Source organism: Scomber scombrus, chromosome 2 (assembly GCF_963691925.1).
Source record: "Scomber scombrus chromosome 2, fScoSco1.1, whole genome shotgun sequence".
In the NCBI taxonomy this organism is placed as follows: Eukaryota; Metazoa; Chordata; class Actinopteri; order Scombriformes; family Scombridae; genus Scomber; species Scomber scombrus.
In genome coordinates, this window is record NC_084971.1 from 25,327,849 (window position 1) to 25,347,899 (window position 20,051).

The following is a 20,051-nucleotide window of genomic DNA, read 5'->3' on the forward strand; positions in this document are numbered from 1 at the left end:
GTCAAAAACTTTGTACAATATATTAATAAATAAATTACCTTTGTATTAATCACACTTCTTTTTTTTCTAGTGATTTATTTCACATCAGCTGAACATATTTTTGCCCAAGAAGAGATCTATTTTTCATGAGGCACATGTATTTATATGCTCTGTAATTTGGTGTTCAAAGAATCAAATATAGCGCTTAAAAATTAAAAAAAAATAAAACTGGTGCTTATAGTGAAGCAACTAACAATTATTTTCATTATCGATTCATCTGTTGATTATTCATCTGATTGCTTAATAAGTGATTAGCTTGGAGACAGTATCCTCTAAAACAGCCGCCTAAACCTTTGGCTGAACCCCCATAGGGTCCCAATATTAATCTAAGGGATCAGAAACAAATAAAGACACACTGGCCATTTTATTAGATACACCTGTACAATTCAATGTAGTCAAATCCAGCATGAATTTCACTTTTATGAAAATTATACATTTTTTGTTGACATTGTGATAATTTGGCTACTTTACATTTATTATTTTACACAAAATCATGTCTATAGCCTATTTCACCTTTCTCTATTTTACATTTTGCCTTTAGATTTTTTATTATTACATAAAGTGTCTGAAACCCATGACCAAAACAGTCATATATCCTGTCATTGTGTGACTTAGCCTATGGATGGCAATATAGTGAAAATAATTAATTCTCCTTTTTGGAACACCCTCAGACCCCACTTTGAGAATCACTAGAATGAGCTTGCTACTGGTCATATGTGACAGGAAAACGCGTCTTTATTTTGAAAATGGAGGCCGGATCTGTGAATCCTCTGCCTGGCTTTACACTGGAGGGTTGACAGGGAGTCTGCGCTCAGGTACAGCAGCGCATCACAGATAAAGAGGCAGGGAGAGAGAGAGAGAGAGAGAGAGAGAGAGAGAGAGAGGAGAGAGAGAGAGAGAGAGAGAGAGAGAGAGAGAGAGGAGAGAGAGAGAGAGAGAGAGAGAGAGAGAGAGAGAGAGAGAGAGAGAGAGAGAGAGAGAGAGAGAGAGAGAAGAGAGAGAGAGAGAGAGAGAGAGAGAGAGAGAGAGAGAGAGAGAGAGAGAAGCAGAGAGGCAGAGACAGAGTGTGATATTTATAGCCTATAGCGAGGCTGCAGCACAGAGATAAGGCTTGGGACCAAGCCGCAGGCAGACGGACACAGACAGGGCTTAAGGAAAAGAGGACACGTCAAAATGAAACAGTTCCTTTCGGTAGTTTTGTTCGGGGCAGCGGTGGTCGCCCTGACCGGTGCGGCTGGTACAGACGGGGAGATCTCCTTCGAATATCACCGTTATGAAGAGCTCCGGAAGGCGCTGGTGTCGGTGTGGCTGCAGTGCCCTACCATCACCCGCATCTACACCATCGGGGAGAGCTTTGAGGGCCGCGAGCTGCTGGTGCTGGAGATGTCCGACAACCCCGGGACGCACGAGCCTGGTCAGTTTTTACGCACACACGAGCTCTGCTTCATAATGCAGTGAATGTTGCACCCCATCCCGCTCCCTTTGTCCCCTCTTCCCTTCATGGTTTGGGGACCATCCCCGCACGCTGGGATAACACAAACACATCACGCACTATTGCGCAGAGCAGCCTGGTGATGCGCTCATTTTTGTGGGTTATACAGAGGGGAGCTTTTCTGCTGTTGTTGCTCAAATGAAGCAGAAACCGTGAGGCGAGGAGCGCAGGTGTGTCGTGCTGTGAGCGCAGGGCCCACTGCATCACTTCAGAGGAATCAAGATGATAGATGGTGAGATCAGCCAAGCAAAGCCGCCATTTTGCTGGCTGATAAGAATCTCTTCGTGCTTATCCTGAGTCGTGATTCTGAGAAAACACCCTAAAGCCAGGAGACCTCTCTCTGGGCTGCCTTCTCAATTAACACCATCATCTCCAATCTAAGGCGGATGCATTAGCGGTGTTGGCTGCAGCATATTAGAGCAAGGAGCTCTCACATATCATTCACATCAGGAAGCTTTATATTGAATATTAGATGAAGCAGTAAATCCCTCTTGTGATTTTATCTGGAAGGCCTGGGTTATGTCATGACTGACTATTCCCATCATCTCCACCACTCTGCTCCATATGTCAGGACTGTAGGACAGCCTGTAAGGAAACATGGAGTAGTAGAAGTGATGTGAGAGAATATGAGGAGCAGTTTACACACCAGCCACTATAACCGCAAATGTGGGAAACCACTACTGCAGCTTTTAGACGCAATGCACCTTCTTTTTTAAGGTCTGTTTTTAAGAGCACAACAGCACCCTGAGAGTCATCAAATGGTTTCAAATTACTGTCAAAGTGCTGGTTACAGGACTCCGAATTTGCTGCCGGCATCTCTGATTTGTTCAGAAATTCAAATGGACGACTGAAATTAAATGGAAATCTATGTTTGTTGTGTGCTAATTAAGGAACAGCAGGAGTAGGAAACTGTAAAACACACCTCGTAAGTCACCAGACTATATTAAAACCTGGTTTTAAAGGAAGATTGTTGTACCTCAGCTCAAATATATGAGCAGCAAAAGCTTTTTAGACTATGGAAACTGCAAAAAGGCCTAGATAATGTTCAATTTGTTTGACAGTAAGAGACACTTTTTTTCTTTTTACTTCTTCATTCAAGTTCCCCTTATTGTGATCCTTTTCAGACTTGAAGGGTTAAGTTGAATTAGGCAGTGTTCTTCAGTTCCTATTGTCTATATTTCAGACATCAAATACCCGTTCCCATCTTGGTTATAGTTGAAACACCAGGGACAACAATAAAAATAACTGTAGAGAACTTCTCGTTCTTTCTCTGAGAAAGTCACACATGTCTGTTAAAATACTGTTAATAAACCAAACAAAATCTACTCACATCAGAGTTTTTAAAACTCCTTTATCATGGCACTTCAGTCTTGAACAAGTGTTTTTTAGGAAAGGTACACCGTGCACTCTGGACTGTGAGACTAACAGTGTTGACACTTTAAAGGATTAGTCTGTTGTACCTTTAAGGAATATCTGAGAACAGGTCATTGGTTCCTGTCCAACTCTCCAAACAGGCAGTTAACAGCTGCATACAGCAGGAAGTGACTAATTTTATCTGAGACGGCGCCTGTACCTGTAATTATGGTATATTTAGTTTATAATCTAGTTTGTGGTGTTTCAGCTACATGTGTAACACACCTTTTTTTGTGTAAAGGTGTATTTTTGTCTCTGGGTGTATTTGTGTGGTCTCACGGTGCACCACAGGTTTTGTGTGTTTTGGAGCCTGCATGGTCCCAGTCTAATGACCGTATGTACGTACTAAATAAGTCTGTAATAGTCTGGTGGGCGTACGCAGGCATGAGTCACAGTAGCGATGTGGAGCCCTTATTACTACCAGATGAGTTTCCAAGCCGCCGCTTCACCATCAGACTCAGCACCCCCTCCTCTCCCTCTACTTCTGCTGAGTAAAACATCCATAGAGAGAAGGAGGGGGATGGAACAGAGAAGACAGTGAGAAGGAAACAGACAGAAGAACTCCAGAGACTGAGGGAAGATAAATGTATGTGCGAGACAAGAAGAATGAAATCTGCAAAGAACGGAAACATTTTTAAGCTTCCCTTAAGGTGCCTTTACCAATATTTTATCTGATCCTGCTGAAAGGTGGAGCCGAAATAGCGGTTGCCGAGGTAACAGATCGGCTTAGTGCACTAAGCTGACTGGCAGCTCGTGGTTGGTTGGCCGGCTCCGGAGGAAGACCGTCCTGCGCTCATGCATCTGTCAGTGAGCAGCCATCTGTCATACACTGCGGCACAGGAACTGCCTATGTCCCATAGTGTAAACACACTGGTTGCCTATTAAAATACGGTGTATGCAGTGCAGCACAGGGGCAGTGCAATGCTGGAAAGTTACTGATTATACATATACACATGACTACTTGTGTGTGGAAGGAGTCGTGCATAGTGATGAAACAACAGAGAACTACAAAGCTTTATAGCGTCTTTTAGCTTATTGTTGTGGTTCGCTCTCAGCAGTGCTGTTTACAGATGATATTTACATCAAAAAAGCTAAAAAAAAAGTTCACTACTAAAGCCACCTGCCCAGTGCTAAACTACAGAAAAAGTGCAGCAACTATCCAATGAAGAAACTGCAACATCTGGCAGCTAAAATCAGATAATTCCCTCAGAAAGTGGTGAAGACCAAAACAGAGCTAAAAGGAAAATGAATATTGGACTTATACTGCATTCACAGAATGTCGGCAGACTGGGAGGAACATTCAGAGCACTCGTTATTTGGACTTGTGTTCAGGCACAATTTCAAGATGGATTTCCCCACTGCTTCCCTTGCTGTCACATTATTTAAAACAGCCTACATTAGCTACTTTTGTTGTGTTACATAGTTGTAGTGGTTCACTAACAAGTGAAACCAGAAAGAAAACATTGTATACCTGCTTTTAAATACACTGAATTCACTGCATTAGTGTTAATATTAGGTTTTCTTTAGATGTAACTGACAGCAATAGTGGATTTGCAGCTTTTTTGCCAACAATATATTGAAACTTTGGCAGTTCTTACCATCAAATGGCAGGTATCGTCAGAGTCAGATATTCCTTATATAACTCGGAATGGCAAGTAGGAAGTTGATGTAGAAGTTTCATCCAACTCGTCCTCTCATCCTCACAGTCTGAACAATGTGACGGGAATATGGCATTCACGAGGTCGACAGGTCGTGTTTGCCAACTTAAATGTAATATGTCAGATGTGTTGACAGTTTATTTCCGCTGCACACAAGTGGCCAAAAAAATCCCCAAAAAATTGTTACTGGTTTAAGCACAATTTTGTGGTACTTGTACTTTCAGTGTTATCATATATAGTACTTCTATGTCACTAAAAGGAGACTTTTTACAGATTACATTACATACTTAACACTCGCTGCAGACTAAACTGCAGCATTTATCTAAATTCAATAGTGTATAATAATATACGTCTACCAGAGGGCATTCTGCTGATGCATAATGAGTACATTTATTTTGGATGCTTTGAGTCTTTGCTTAACTGAGAGTTATGCTGAGAGTTGTTAGTTCACTGAAGGAGTACTTCTTTCTACAGTGAACATGCATGACATGTTTTCATCATTTGAAGGAGGTGTTTATGTCTCACAGCTGGGTCGTATTTCAGAGCTCAAAAGAGGGGTCTCTCTTCAGTGGAAAGAGCTCTGGCTAAACTCTTTTGACTCTCATGTCTGGAACTACTTAAAGGCTTCTAATATGAGGAGCAATCCTATCTCATAATGGGGTTGGCTTTGTCTAAAGGTGAAAAAAACATCATGTCAGTATGAGGCACTGTTTCGTCCATTAATCTGTAGACCATCTCATGTGGCAGAGACTCCCTGCTGGACTATTTTATCAGTCGAGAGAGGAAGTATGTAATCCCCAGTGAGCACGCACACAGATGTCTGGTTAAAGTGTAATAGCAGCCAGACATATAATATCAAATGACATATAGCATAATGCAATATAAAGTAGCTGTTAAACATGTTCCTAATAGTAGACAGCACAGTGGAGGGGAAACTCAGGACATGTTTTGACATTTTAGCTGTGGGGAATCTCCTCGAGCAGAGATAGCAAAAATGGCTGAAAGGAAGGAGGAGTTGATGGAAAAGGGAGATTAAAAAGAAAGGAATGATGATTGAGTCAACTGGAAGTGTAGCAGAAGTGCGAGGGAGACGAAAAAGAGGGTTGGGTGAAAGAACGTAGAGGGAATAAGAGACAGGCAGAAACGGAAAGAGGATGAGAGAAAGGCCAAGGCATCAGCCAGAGGTCATTTATTATACATCAGACACCCACATGCATCCACCTCATCCTCCTCATTTCTGTCTTTGCTGTGCTGGCTTCTTAATTGTTTTCCTTCTTCTACTGACAAAGCCTTCTTTCTTATTTATTTTATTTCCCATTTCTTTTTCTTTTATTCTACATATTTTCATCTCTATTTGCTGTCTGGCTAATCTATTGTTGTGTTGCATGCATGCTTCACATTTTGCATCTCAACATACTGCATGACGTCACTTCATGCCATGTCTCATGTTGGTCAGACAACCACTACAAAGCCAACGTCCCGCCTCCTTTCATAGCCTCTGTTCTACTCGCTTCTGTGGGTTTTTATTCCTACAGGGTTTCTTAAATTAGTCTTTCTGAAAAAGCTGAAACATGTTTTCTGTCCATTCTCTAAACTGAACATGTGTCTACTACTGTGTAGTAAAATGTAGGCACTTTGTAATTTTACCAAACATATAACAGTGGTTGCTGGTTTTGCATTCAACAACTACAGCTGCCAAGAGGCTTCGGCAGAGAATCATTTTCTAAAAAATATGGGATATGTTGCTGAAAATTGATGAATGCTAATACAAATTAAAAGTTTTGTCTTGGTATAAGTTTTACTACTCAGTAACAAAACTAAACATGAAGCCCAAACTAAAGTTGATTAGGAAACAACATTAAAAGGGACACTTTTATAATCAAATGCAGACAGTGCCAGCATTTCACTTCTGTCTAGGTTGACCTTATATCCAGAAAAAAAACTGCATGATTTTAATAGACTCTGTAGATGGGAAAATGAGCTTTCATGATTAGTTAGATATATGATAATGTCATCAGCAAAAGGTGATAACTTGTTTGTACTAGGGCCAACCTCAAAGCCACCTATATTAGGGTTGCCTCTATGGCCTCAGCCAAAGGTTTGGAGGCAGACATAAAAAAGGCGGGGCTAGCTGGGCATCACTGTCTGGCACCCCTATAAAGATGGAAAGGATTAGAGATAATCCCATTAGTTATAATCCTAGCTTTGGGAGGTTTATAAAGTCATTTTATCAAATCAATAAACACAGCGCCGAAATCAAATTTATTAAAAAATCCAAAACAAGACATATAAGGCCATTCAACCACCTCAAAAGCCTTTTCGATGTTCAGAAAAATTGCCAGTGGTATTTTATTTTTATTAGCAAAATGGATTATGTTAATCAATCGCCTTAAATTACTGGAGGGCAATCTATTAATTATGGAGCCTGTTTGATCTGGATTAATTAACAGAGGGAGATATTTTGCTCTTACTTTTATTACTAGTACTATAACTGATACGGCAATGCTAGGGGTGGGCAGATTAGTATCGAAATTATTGATACCACTGATACTAATTCTTCTTTTGAATATCGAAACATTTTAATATCCATCAGTTGACTCAACCAAGAAAATCAGTAGATCAGAGAAACATACACCAAACATTTGTCATTTACCATTAAATATTGTCTTGTGTTTCAACATACACATCATTAAGTGATGAGTAACAATTGTGATAAAAATGCTTTATTTAAAAATAATTCCTTGGTTGTCAGAAGTGAAGAAGAAGTTTATTAATGATGCATTCACCTAAATGATGACACGATTGAATGAATTGCCCATCTCCACTGGAGAGTAACTCATAGTTAACATACAAGTTATTTAACTTATATTCCCACTACAGTAGACAACAAAGCTGATTAAATCTGTTCATACAGTATATAAACAGAACCCAAAGAACATGAAAATATACTCTATGACACATCCTTTCTTAAAGTCCACACTTTCTGGCATCATATTTAAAACATGCTAACATAAATCACAGGAATTAAACTCCCATTGGATCCAGAATCTCATTTATAAGGACATTTTACAAATATAAGTACAAATAAAAGATTTTCAGAAAGTTTGCATACAGATGGAAGGGACATATTCTTGAAGATTTGGCAGCCTAATTTGGATAATTTGAGGTAGAGTTGTTATAAAAAATTTACACTATATAATGTTTAAATAAGAAAAAAACTCTCTTTGAAGTGTCTCTTCCTGTATAATAAACATTTTTTAAGGGAGATTCGAAGGGTCTGGAGCAGTATCTGTTAACTAACTAGCTAGGTGAAGTTTTGCCAATTCAGCTCTCCATAATACACATCAGCTATGCTCACTGAGAGTGTATTTACTCAACCTCCGAGCTGATTTGTCTCCCTGAGCACCTGCCCCTGTCAGTGTTGCCACGACGACTGAGAGCACTCTAATGTGGCGCTTCCCTAATGACGCAGCAGCAGCAGTCATTATTACGTTGTCACCTTGGCAACCGTATTGATTACCTGCCAGACACGTTTGATAATACCTGACAGAGTGCAGGATAATGCAGTGTGGGGGGGGGGGGGGGGGGGGGGGGGGGGGGGGCTTTTAAGAGCAGAATTCACCTGGTTCAGGGGAGTGAGAGGGAGGAGATGTGCCACATCAGCGTCTCACACACATTCAGAATATGACCATCATTAGGGAAAAGTTAAGATCCCTCACAAAAAACAGATTAGATTTAGGCTTTCCATGTGAAATACATGAAAACCAATGAAAAAGCGATGGAGATCAGATACTGAATTTTGCAGGCTTCTAAAAGTCATTGATGCAATTTATCATCTTCTGGCAAACATGCATATGAATAAAAAACAGACTTTGTATTTTAAAACTCAAATTATTAGTTAATTGAATTGTTGTTCGATGAATTAGCCGCTATTAGTCATTAAAAAAAAAAAAAAAAGAAAACACCAAACATTTGTTGGTTCTAGATTTACCATTTTTCTCTGTTTCATATAATTTTAAACTGAATATATTTGTTGGCTGGACAAAACAAGACATTTGAAGATGTCACTTTATTCTCTAGGAAATGGTGAGGGACATTTTATGGACTAAACAATACATCTATTAACAATTAACAGATTTTTTTGATCATGGAAATAATTGTTAATTGTAGCCCTAATCTATTCAGAAAAAAAGAAATGCTTCTCCTACAATTAATAGATCACATTAAAATAACAATACCCATTATTTTTGCTCATACAGATGTTTTTCCAAATCTTGAAGGTTTAAATTGCATGAGTAGTTTTTTGGGAGACTGCCCCTCTTTTCCTTTGTGTGCTGCTGTTGTCCTGCACCTAATGTGCACCTAGCTTATTTGCTTTAAACGTACAAAACCACCTCAACGCTTTTGTGATGCAAATGCAAATGTGAAATAATGAATGCTATCACACATGTGGTTTTACATTTCAAAGTGAATGTCATAAAAACACATGTGCCTATATGTGAAGTTATCACATATCAAATGGTGTTTCATAATGTGATGAAGTCACATCTGTACTTTTTCATTTTATTCTGAGTGCAGGGCACTGTGTGTGTGTGTGTGTGTGTGTGTGTGTGTGTGTGTGTGTGTGTGTGTGTGTGTGTGTGTGTGTGTGTGTGTGTGTTTGTGTGTGTGTACATAATAGAATAAAAGCCCAGCTAGGTACAGACAGTTTGACAGTGAAGAGGAATGAACCGAGAAAAAAGGGATAAGAAAACAATCGGCTTTAAAGAGGAAAGGACATTTTGATTTGTTCCACCTACGTGGTGACGCATCACATTGGCCTTTGTGTAGAAATTCTCTTCTAGTCCAAAATGTATAAACAAAGATGAACACAGGTGTTATGAAAGTGTAAATGTGCAAAAATTATAATTAAAGATACCAGTTGCATCAGCGTTCACATGCAGTGTATTGCCCCATTATCTTAAACTAAACAATACCTACATGTGTTGGCACATACCTATATCTATGAAACATGTACAGCCCTGTATTCTGTCACACACTAACACAACAACATAAACACATGTTTCTTAAGGGAGAAAGGAATGGTCTCCAGAAACTGAGCATCTGTGTAAAAGCTTGAATCATAGTAACTCAGAGTGTAACTTCAAAGGGTGTGTGTGTGTTTGACAGCTCTGTCAGGCCTCTGAAGCCTGTAAAACCCATTCACCAGCGTCAGGACAGAAAGAGTTAATTGTAGTCTTGAAATCATTAGTAGTAACTTGGAGAGTGAGCAGATTCAAACATTTAAAAATAACCTGACTACCAGATGTGTGCGGTGTGTGTATGTGTGTGTGTGTGTGTGTGTGTGTGTGTGTGTGTGTGTGTTACTCACTCATTTAGCCACTGGGATTACTTTACAGATACATCAAACACGTATAGAAATAAGCAAAACTATATCAAATCTGCACATTCATCTCAAAAACATTATTATAAAATATATTAACTTGACAAAGGAATTTTAATGGAGTGGCTTCACACACACACACACACACACACACACATACTCCCCTCGCCATCTGCTGATCTTGAGCTACGTTTCATAACTCGCAAATGATCTGAACAAAATACTTTTTATTCTCTCTGCGCTCAAAGAAGTTCTTTTGTTCTTGTACAGCCACAGAAAGCAACTAATTCCTGGTTGTAGTAAATCAAAAGAGAGTGTGTACAATACAATGCAGCTCGCACTTAGTCATTGTGTCAAAGGACTTTATATAACTCTTCTGTGGCACTTGTCTTTCTCTCATGTTTGTGTGTGTGTTTGAGTGTATATTTTTATTCGTGAAGAGGCTTTCATAATAGAAGAAAAAGATAATTAGTATATGAAACAGATGGCGAGAGCCTCTGTCATTAAAACACAGCTTTACTAATTATACTGATATAAATAGCTCTCAATCGTGAAATGAATAGCTGCTTTGATAAAGGAAAGGAAAGCAACAAAAGGAAAAGCAGTCTAGTGACTGTTTTAAGTCCATACACTGATACAACCAACATCAGTTCATCTGCAATATTGTGCAATAGGTTGAGTAATCAACAACAATTATGATTGTGTCATTTTCGTAAAAAGAATCTAAACATTTTCTTGTGCCAGCTCTTCAAATGTGAAGGTTTGCTGCTTTTCTCTGTTTTATATAATTGAGTATTTTTGGGTTTAGGATTGTTGGTTGGACAAAATAAAACTTTCGAAGAAAATTCTCATGGGCATTTTAGACCTTTTTCTGAAATTTTATAGATTAAGTGATTCAAAGATTGACCATAAAAATAATTCACAGATAGATCGATAATGAAAATAATGAATAGTTGTTTCAGCCCTAGTTCTAGAGCAGTCATTTAAAAAAAAGTATGTTAATATGTAAAAATACACATTTATAAGACATCATATGTTAAAATTTGACATATCACAGGCACATGTAGCTTTTATAAAATGTGAAACAATTTCAAATTCACATACAGACACTTGTATGTGAAATGTCCAGAAGCCACTGTGCCTGTATGGGTTTTAATTGCTGTTTTACTGCCGAAATATCGTTTCACAAACAAAAAGATACATTTCACAAGTGTATTTTTATAATGGCAGTGACACCATGACAGGAGAGAGTCACTTTCGCAAGATCGCAAGGTTTATATGTTGCAACCGTCCCTAGGGATCCCTAATTTTGTCTTCCTGGAGTCAGACTCTTCTCTGTGAAGTAGTCGAGTTTGATCTGTCGCTCCAGCACTTCTCAGAACAATCTGTGACAGCGTAACTCAATAATCAATCACTGTGTTTCGCTCATTATTGTCCAAATGGACTTCTGGGCTAGAAGGTTCAATTTAGTTCAACCTTTCCACTGATGAGTCAGTGTGTTTGTCACTGCTGGAGTGTGTGTAAGTCCAGTGTGTAGCCATGGTAACCTCCATGACGGATGAGAACGTGTTATCTGTGATTTTCTGTTAGTCGAAAAGAGATAAAGGAAATGTGTGTTTCCATATCTACAAATGAAAATGGATCACTCCAACAGAGATTAGGATATTATTGTGATATTTTTCTGTGTTATTTGTGTTTGATTGAAGTATTTGTGATTGCTTCAGGGACTTAACTTCTTTTTTCCAAAAGGTGCATTCTCTGTTTTGTTCCAAACCTCTGTCTTTGTTAAAGTGTTCATGTTTGTCTCATTCAAATTCAGCTCAGTGTCTCACTCTCAGGCAAAAACACACCATTCAGATGAATGTTGAATACATAATGTAGATTTTAAGCACTGCGAATGGTGCAGTAACGCAGCAAATGTCTCTCTGTCCCTGCAGGTGAGCCTGAGTTTAAGTACATTGCCAACATGCACGGCAACGAGGCAGTGGGCAGAGAGCTTCTCATATACCTGGCTCAGTACCTGTGCAACCAGTACCAGCAAGGCAACGAGACCATCATCGATCTCTTGCACAACACACGCATCCACCTGATGCCCTCCATGAACCCTGATGGCTTCGAGAAGGCAGCTTCACAGGTGATAACATGACAATAACACACTGCATAAACCTAATCTGAGGATTTAACACCAGACAGATTAAGTTTACAACACCACAAACATCGACTTACTAATAACAACTGTCAGCTTTAAATTACACTTACACAGCATCCAGCAATGAGAATTATGCAAGATCAACACAAGCTTCAGAAACTCGAATCCTTTGTCCGTCTAATCATCATCTCCTGTTTCCTGCTCAGCCCGGAGAGATCAAGGATTGGTTTGTGGGCCGCAGTAATGCACAGGGCGTGGATCTGAACCGTAACTTCCCCGATCTGGACCGCATCATTTACATCAATGAGCGGGAGGGAGGAGCCAACAACCACCTGCTGCAGAATATGAAGAAGGCTGTGGACGAAAACACCAAGGTACGCAAACCAACATGAACGTACAGACAGCGCAAAATGAAGCTTACCAGTGTCTGCTCATAGTTGGATTAGTTTGTATTTATAAAATTGAGATTACAATTTTCTGTAAATCATTGATGACATATCTGATGCTGCTTTTTTAAACTATGGAGTGCCACAACGGCCTGTCCTTGGCCCTATTATATTTTCTATTCATAAGCTAAATTTTGGCCTTTTAGTTTGTCATTTTTTATATATATTTTTCACTTTTATGTGGATGATCTCAGCAAATTAGGTGGCCTGAAGGACCACCTGAGCTCTGTGAAAGAATGCATATCCCAAAACTAAGAATGTGAAGAAAAATGTATCTATGTGCAATTTGTGTCTTCACAACAACAACATTTCTTTACACTCTTGTCTCAGATGCCGTGAGGTTGTAGCTCATCTCCAGATGGCTCAAAATGGTTTAGAATTTAATATAAAACATATGTTATTACCAGGTGAAGTACATTTTTGAATAGTTCTTTCCATATAATAAATAAAAAAATAGTTATATACAGTTCTTAACTAATGTTTTTGCTCATTATGTTACTATCCTGTATGTTTTGTTATTCTGTGCAGAACTTTCGTCCCTTATAATTAAATCTTCACGTTTTTACTATTATTCATTTATGGTGTGTTGCCTTTCCAGCTGGCTCCAGAGACCAAGTCAGTGATCCACTGGATCATGGATATCCCCTTTGTCCTCTCAGCTAACCTGCATGGAGGAGATGTGGTGGCCAACTACCCATACGATGAGACCCGCACTGGTACATAAACACATAAACACACCTGTTTTTTATGTTGGGGTTGTGTAATTGTATATTCACTTTACCTTTCCTGTATATGAGAATGTTTCTGCAGATTTAATTAGAGAAATATTTTAACTATATCTTAAACAACAAACATTTTATTAGTGTTTCTTCAGAATGTCGTAAAAGTAATTAAAATCTGAAGGAAAGCTGTGTGTTTTATTGTATTACAGCTTCCTGTGTATTATTACCAAAAGTAAACAAAATGTGTTGTGAAGGTTCATGTTTAATGTGTTGCAGATGCAGGTGCCCCATTAATACTTTATCACAGCTGCTTGTTTGTTTCCTCTCATTCCTTCTCTAAGGCTCTACCCATGAGTACAGTGCCAGTCCAGATGATGTGATGTTCAAGTCTATGGCGAGGGCCTACTCCATGTACAACCCCGTCATGTCTGACCCTCACCGACCCCCCTGCCGTAAGAACGACGATGACTCCAGCTTTAAGGATGGCATCACTAACGGAGGAGCCTGGTACAGCGTGCCAGGGGGTAAGAAACAAACACCTCACAGGGAGTGTGGTGTTGGTGGCTGACAGATAAGGAGTCTTCAGTCACATATAACCACTGTTTCCATCATTTAATGACTAGATTTTAGAGTGTTGCAGATTTATTACATGATTACATACTACATATGATCTTATAACTGAGAGCTTGACAAACGTGTTATTTTTTATGTCAATACTGACATTTTAAAGTCAACAAATTCTATTGGCTGATATTCATTTTAAGACTTTATTTAATGTGTTTTATATTTGCTAAGTATTTAAATGTGTATTTAACCAACACATAAACAATACTGAGCAGGACATTTACAGTAAACAAGTTTACAGCTATGCTAGCGGCTCTATACTGAGGCACAGCTATGCTTTCAACTAAGTACTAATGTCAGCAAACTCAATGAGAGTGCCAACATAACAGCAGATGTTTAGCAGGTATAATGTTAACCATATTTCCCTTAGTTTAGATGGTTAGCATGCTAATATTTGGTAATCGGCACTAAACAGATTGGATTATCATTAGTTTTGTAGTTTTGGGCAAATTAAAAGTTTGACCTAGCCAAATATATAAATTTTTTTTTTTTTCATTACACCTCCCAGACACTGTAATGCCACTATCATGGCTCATGGAAATAAACCTGTGCTCTCTGGTGGACAATTTGACAGTTTCCAAGCGATCTCAAATATATTTTTGGCATCTCTGTCTGCAATTGAATGTTACTTATTATCCGGCATATTGGCAGATACCTAAATAGTGCATCCTAGAAACAGCAGATAATATTGAAATATTTTTGAAACAATGGTTATATTTCATCCAAATCTCTAAACAAAATGTTTTAAACCTAACTCAACCTAAAAATCAGTCTTACTTGGCTGTCAGTCATAAAATATCAAACTATGTATGTTCGTTACTATCATAGTTTCCTGCCACTTTAACTCAGTAATGTCATTCTCTCTTCTTCCCTGTTTCGTTTTTTTTAAAAACCGGATCCATTGCAGGAATGCAGGATTTCAACTACCTCAGCAGCAACTGCTTTGAAATCACTCTGGAGCTCAGCTGTGACAAATTCCCCAATGAGGACACACTGAAGAACTACTGGGAACAGAACCGCAACTCACTCGTCAACTACATTGAACAGGTAGGCAGCACACCATGACTGTTTTTAAGTGCCAAAATGACTCACAAGGCATTTTCCTACACCAGTATAGTTGAGTATGGTCAAGTTAAGGCAGTTTAAATACTTGGTTGGGGTTTGTGAAAAATAACCTTGATGGTAGAAAGAAACAAATGATAACTGTTGGCAGGTGATGGGACGCAAACAGTCACACAAAAAGTCACCACCATCCACCCTGACCTAAGAGGTTATTTGGTGGTTTAACAACAACACCCTACTTCTGCCATTGCCTGTTGTGGTCTGTCACTTGCAAAAAAAACATAACACTGTTTTTTTCAGGTATCTTAACAAATAGCCAATGCTGTTGCTTTTCTGGTTTAGACACTGTCTACATGTTAATCCCATTGACCATTAATATCAGATTTTACACTGGGGAGTAAATGCTACATTTTGAGTATCTTCCCCTCCAAGAAACATGATGGCATTTATGTACAAGATTCATGAGCTTCATTCCTCAGTCTTTGAATGAAATCGAGAATATGCTTTGTTATGTGTGTCTGTAGGTTCACCGTGGCGTCAAGGGCTTTGTGCGTGACCTGCAGGGCAACCCCATTTCCAACGCCACCATTTCTGTGGAGGGTATTGACCATGACATGACTACAGGTATGAAAATTCACACAATCCCTGTCACCAAACACGCTCCACTACATCACACTAAGTGAGGAGCCAAGAAGTGAGAAATGTGATGCAAAATATTGTAGATGTCTCCATCTAGTGGACATATTGGGTACTGCATTACTTTTTTAGCAGCTGATTTCTGTTACTTGCACCTGCTGCTCATCATATCAGATCAGATCATAGTAATACAAAGTGAAAAACATTCACACTTTTTGATGTTGATTTGCAAGTATTAATGAGACAATCTGTATTTTGTAGCCAAAGATGGAGACTACTGGCGCCTACTGGCTCCAGGAAACTACAAAGTGGCAGCCTCTGCTCCTGGCTACCTGACTGTCATCAAGAAGGTGGCTGTTCCCTACAGCCCTGCAACCAGGGTAAGACTCACAGACAGTAAACCAACCAAAATCTTCTTCAAACTAACTGTGTTTTCCTGTCCAAAAGGTGATTATATTAGGACCTGGCAGTGTTATATGGGTTGTTTTTTTGTTTTGTTTTTTATATCTGAGCACTATACCTGAAACAAAATGTACATTCTGTCAGAACAGTGTGACCATCCTGATTCTCAACCAAGCTAAAATTTAGAGCATTTTGGTAAGGATAAAGAAAGATAATGAGTATTTGGAAAAGTCTTTGATCAAATAGGAAACTAACATCAGGCACCTGTGTTATACTGTATATATACTGTATTATACTGATTCTTGTATTGTCTAATGAAAAATGGCATATTAAGGCACCTTCCTTTAGACAACAAGTAAGTAACATACAACAAGTATGTAATTAGGATTACATACTTGTGTCTAATTAGGATCTGAAGCCTCATTTAAATCCAGTATATTAAAAGCAGACCATATCTGGAGAGATACTATCACCTTAAAGGCGATCAATAGGGTGAAATTTGATCCTTAAAACCAGTGGTTCCCAACATTTTTGCCTTTGTGACCTTTTAAAACAAAGCCAAGCCTACTTACTGTATATGCAGTCTCAGAGTTTCATTTGACAATCTGTTTCTCTGACTCATCTACTTATGAAATACTAGATTGTACCTCTGCAGACTTGTAAAATAATCTCTTACTTTACAAGAAGAAAAATCAGAGAAACAAACTTAATACCAACAGTTTTCTTTCTTGCCTTTATATTCATCTTGCAAATCCCATGATAATAGTAAAACCAACAATGATTTTATCCTACTAATACGCATTTCCTAAATTGAAGAAACCTTATAAAGCTTATTCCTTTGCACCGTAGATTTTCAGTATTGTCCAAAAACGATCTAAAACACATATATGAGATGCATAATTGCACTATTTTTATTCAGATGTAGTTTATTTTGACTCACACTGATCCATGAGATTGCCCAGCTGGTTTAGGATTACTGAGCCTTTTTTGATAATAAAAACTTTAGTAGGAACAAATGGGATCGCAGTTAAGCCACAAACACGACAGGGAAGGTGGAAAGTAGTGTCTGATTAATTAAAAGCATTGTTGGTTTTGGTATTTGCATGCAATTTGTTAACAATAAGAAAAGTATAGAATAACAACAATGATTTGGAAACTAAAATCTATAAAAACCTCTACTGCATCTTTCTCACGTCTCACCTCACCTGTCGCTATTTCTCTGTCTCAGGTTGACTTTGAGCTGGAGTCTCTGGTGGAGAGGAAGGAGGAGGAGAGAGAGGAGCTGATGGACTGGTGGAAGATGATGTCAGAGACACTGAACTTCTAAAGCGTTTCGTCGGGCTGACGATCGGACCGTCCGCACATTGATGTAATATATTCGACATTCTATGTGCTCGTCCACTCTAAAAAAAGAATATATTGTCTCTAATTTGTTTTGTTCTCTTTCAGTCATTATTTTAATTGATTATATTGTTTATTAATGTAATGGTTTGCCTCATACTCCTGTAGATTGTTTGAAAATCCTGAAGACACACACACACTGACAGACACAGGAGGAATTTACAGGTCGTTTGGTGGCAATGAGATGTTAAGGTGTTAATTTCTGTGGTATTGTGTTCGTTATCGTACACGTGATTGGTAACCATGGCACCCACCTATATAACCAAGGAGTGACTGAGTAACTATGTGTGTAAAAGAGCTGTTTACATAATTGCCACATGGCTCTGTTCATAAGAATTTGTCATTTTTTTCCTGTTTTAAATGTCTCTGTTTCTCCAGGCTTTAGTACAGACACACAAACACACCCGGTGCATGCAAAAACACAGACCCATTCATGTCCCAATAATCACACGCAAACACCCGTGCAGGCGCACACACACACGCAGACAGACAGGAAATTTCAGATTTTTTTCCTTGTAGTATATAAAATGCAACGCTATGGTTTTGAGATAATCAGGGACATTAAAAACACTGTTAAACCACTGTAAACATTATATTATCTATTGTAAACAATCTTTACAGGCAAACCCATTTACCTGTATGTTATCGATGTTGGGAAAATGTTTTTTTAAAACTGAATGCAGCACAGCTTTGATTTTAGCACAAGATGGATGGTAATAATATATACTGTATTTATGAATTAGTTATAGCAACAAATGTGTGTTTTTTGTAACATAAAAAAAAAAAAATCAAAGATATGAATCTGTCCACCTCAGTCTACCTGAAGCCATTCCTTTGTATGTGCACTACACAGGGAATACTATGGTACAGAAGGGACTGTGGTACATGAAGAAGTTGTTTTTCAATCATTAGTGGATACAGAAAGCTTAACTGGCTGCATGGATGCAGTTACCCCATTTTGAGAACAGAGGAAGAATCGAATGAATGTATAGTTCTAAAAATGACAAGTTGCAATGTAAAGAATGATCTGATCAATAAAATTCCCCCTTTATGTTGTCAAACTAAAGTGTCGTGGCCTTTGTTAGTAGCGTACAGTGGCTGTGTCGAAATCACTCCCTTATTCACTCGTTCACCAATCCCTATGGTAGACACTAAATTAGTTCACTCAATTGCATTTTTGTTGTTGCAGGATGGTAGTTTTCAAATGTTTTAAATGTGAAGCATTGCTTTGTGGGATTGTTAGCAGAAAGTGACATTCAGTGACAATCAAATAAAATGGTGGCGGGTAAATGTAGTGCACTATATTGTAAAATGGGAGTGATTTTGGACATAGCTATAGTATCTAGGAATATTATATAACATCAAGTGTCTACAGTTGTGTTATTGTACTTTCTAATGAGGCTAAATGGATACAGGTGAAGACAAGACCTGATTAAGTTTTAGTCTTTAGGTTTACAGCAGCATTAACATACATTTTTATAATACAACATATCGCACTTTGTCAGTCCTGGACTTATTTCCATTGCTGCCCCAGTCCATCAGCCATTTTCATTATGGAGAAACTGTTAATATTCAGTGTATGACTTAAGAAATGAACAATAGGACCTAAAACTTGAAAATTGAACCATTAGAATGACGTGAGTAATTACATTGTATTATTTTTAGTTTGAAGACCATGTAAAAACATTATAAAAGAAGAAAACTAACCCTAACCCTTGATGTTGATTTGCATGGGACTCATATGTTCTTCTATTAGGAGACAGTGTAGTCAGTGTTGTTGTCTGGGAAAAATGATTGTTACCATTATTGTATGTTATGGATTTATTTTAAAAACAACATCCGACAGTAGATCCTTCACAAAAGTAAAAGTATCAATATCATAATCTATATATATTACATTACAAGTAAATCTCCTGCATTAAATATCTTACTAAAGTAAAAGTAATTGTTTTGCAGAAAATCGGACTGTGATATGACATGTTAAATAATTTTAACAAAGTACATTATTAATACTGATGAGTCAAAACATCAGCAGCTTTTTTTTTTATTGTTGTAACTGCTTGAGGTGGAGCTACTAAGAAGTGATTTTTGAGAGTCATGGTATAAATCTGACGGGTCTTGAGATGATAGATTGGATAGGAAAGAAAAAAAACAGTGCTGCTACATAAATTTGCATGTAGCAAATACTGAAATATTGGAGAGCTTACCTCTTGGGACTCTAACATTTATATAAAACCATGTGAGGCGAAATGTCTCTTTTCTGGAACTGCAAACAACTCATTTCAGACATCTGAAATATGACAAGGAGACACAAATACACACAGATTTTTGTAAGGGGCGACAAGGCCAAAAACTTTCAAAATGTAGGTTTAAATTTTAACAATGTATTGTATATGAACACAACTAGTAATCAAAGCTTTCAAATAAATGTAGTGGAGTAAAAAGTACAGTATTTCCCTCTGAAATGTAGTGGAGTGGCAGTAATAAGTAGCTTAAAATGAAAGTACCCAAGTGAAGTACCTTAAAATTGCACTTAAGTACAGTACTTGAGTACTGTACTTTACCTGCAGTACTTTCCACCACTGCAGGTATCAGGTTATTTAAAACATTCTTATGAATATTAT

General features: G+C 38.2%; 1 protein-coding gene across 1 annotated transcript; it reads left to right on the forward strand.

Annotated features, from left to right (window-relative positions):
* Positions 1-1,101: 1,101 nt before the first annotated feature.
* cpe (carboxypeptidase E) lies at positions 1,102-18,482 on the forward strand. The gene is made up of 9 exons (XM_062430087.1): positions 1,102-1,453; positions 11,923-12,119; positions 12,341-12,508; positions 13,179-13,296; positions 13,644-13,826; positions 14,834-14,973; positions 15,513-15,612; positions 15,886-16,004; positions 17,255-18,482. The coding sequence occupies exons 1-9, from the start codon at positions 1,213-1,215 to the stop codon at positions 17,351-17,353; spliced, it is 1,365 nt and encodes a 454-aa protein (XP_062286071.1). The 5' UTR covers positions 1,102-1,212; the 3' UTR covers positions 17,354-18,482.
* The last annotated feature ends 1,569 nt before the right edge of the window (positions 18,483-20,051 follow it).

What these genes read in the sequence shown, in the direction of transcription:
- cpe (XM_062430087.1), top strand. Translation starts at nt 1,213, where the DNA reads ATGAAACAGTTCCTTTCGGTAGTTTTGTTCGGGGCAGCGGTGGTCGCC. An exon ending in ATACGATGAGACCCGCACTG is followed by an intron (nt 13,297 to 13,643) that starts GTACATAAACAC and finishes TCCTTCTCTAAG; the next exon opens with GCTCTACCCATGAGTACAGT. An exon ending in CTGGTACAGCGTGCCAGGGG is followed by an intron (nt 13,827 to 14,833) that starts GTAAGAAACAAA and finishes GATCCATTGCAG; the next exon opens with GAATGCAGGATTTCAACTAC.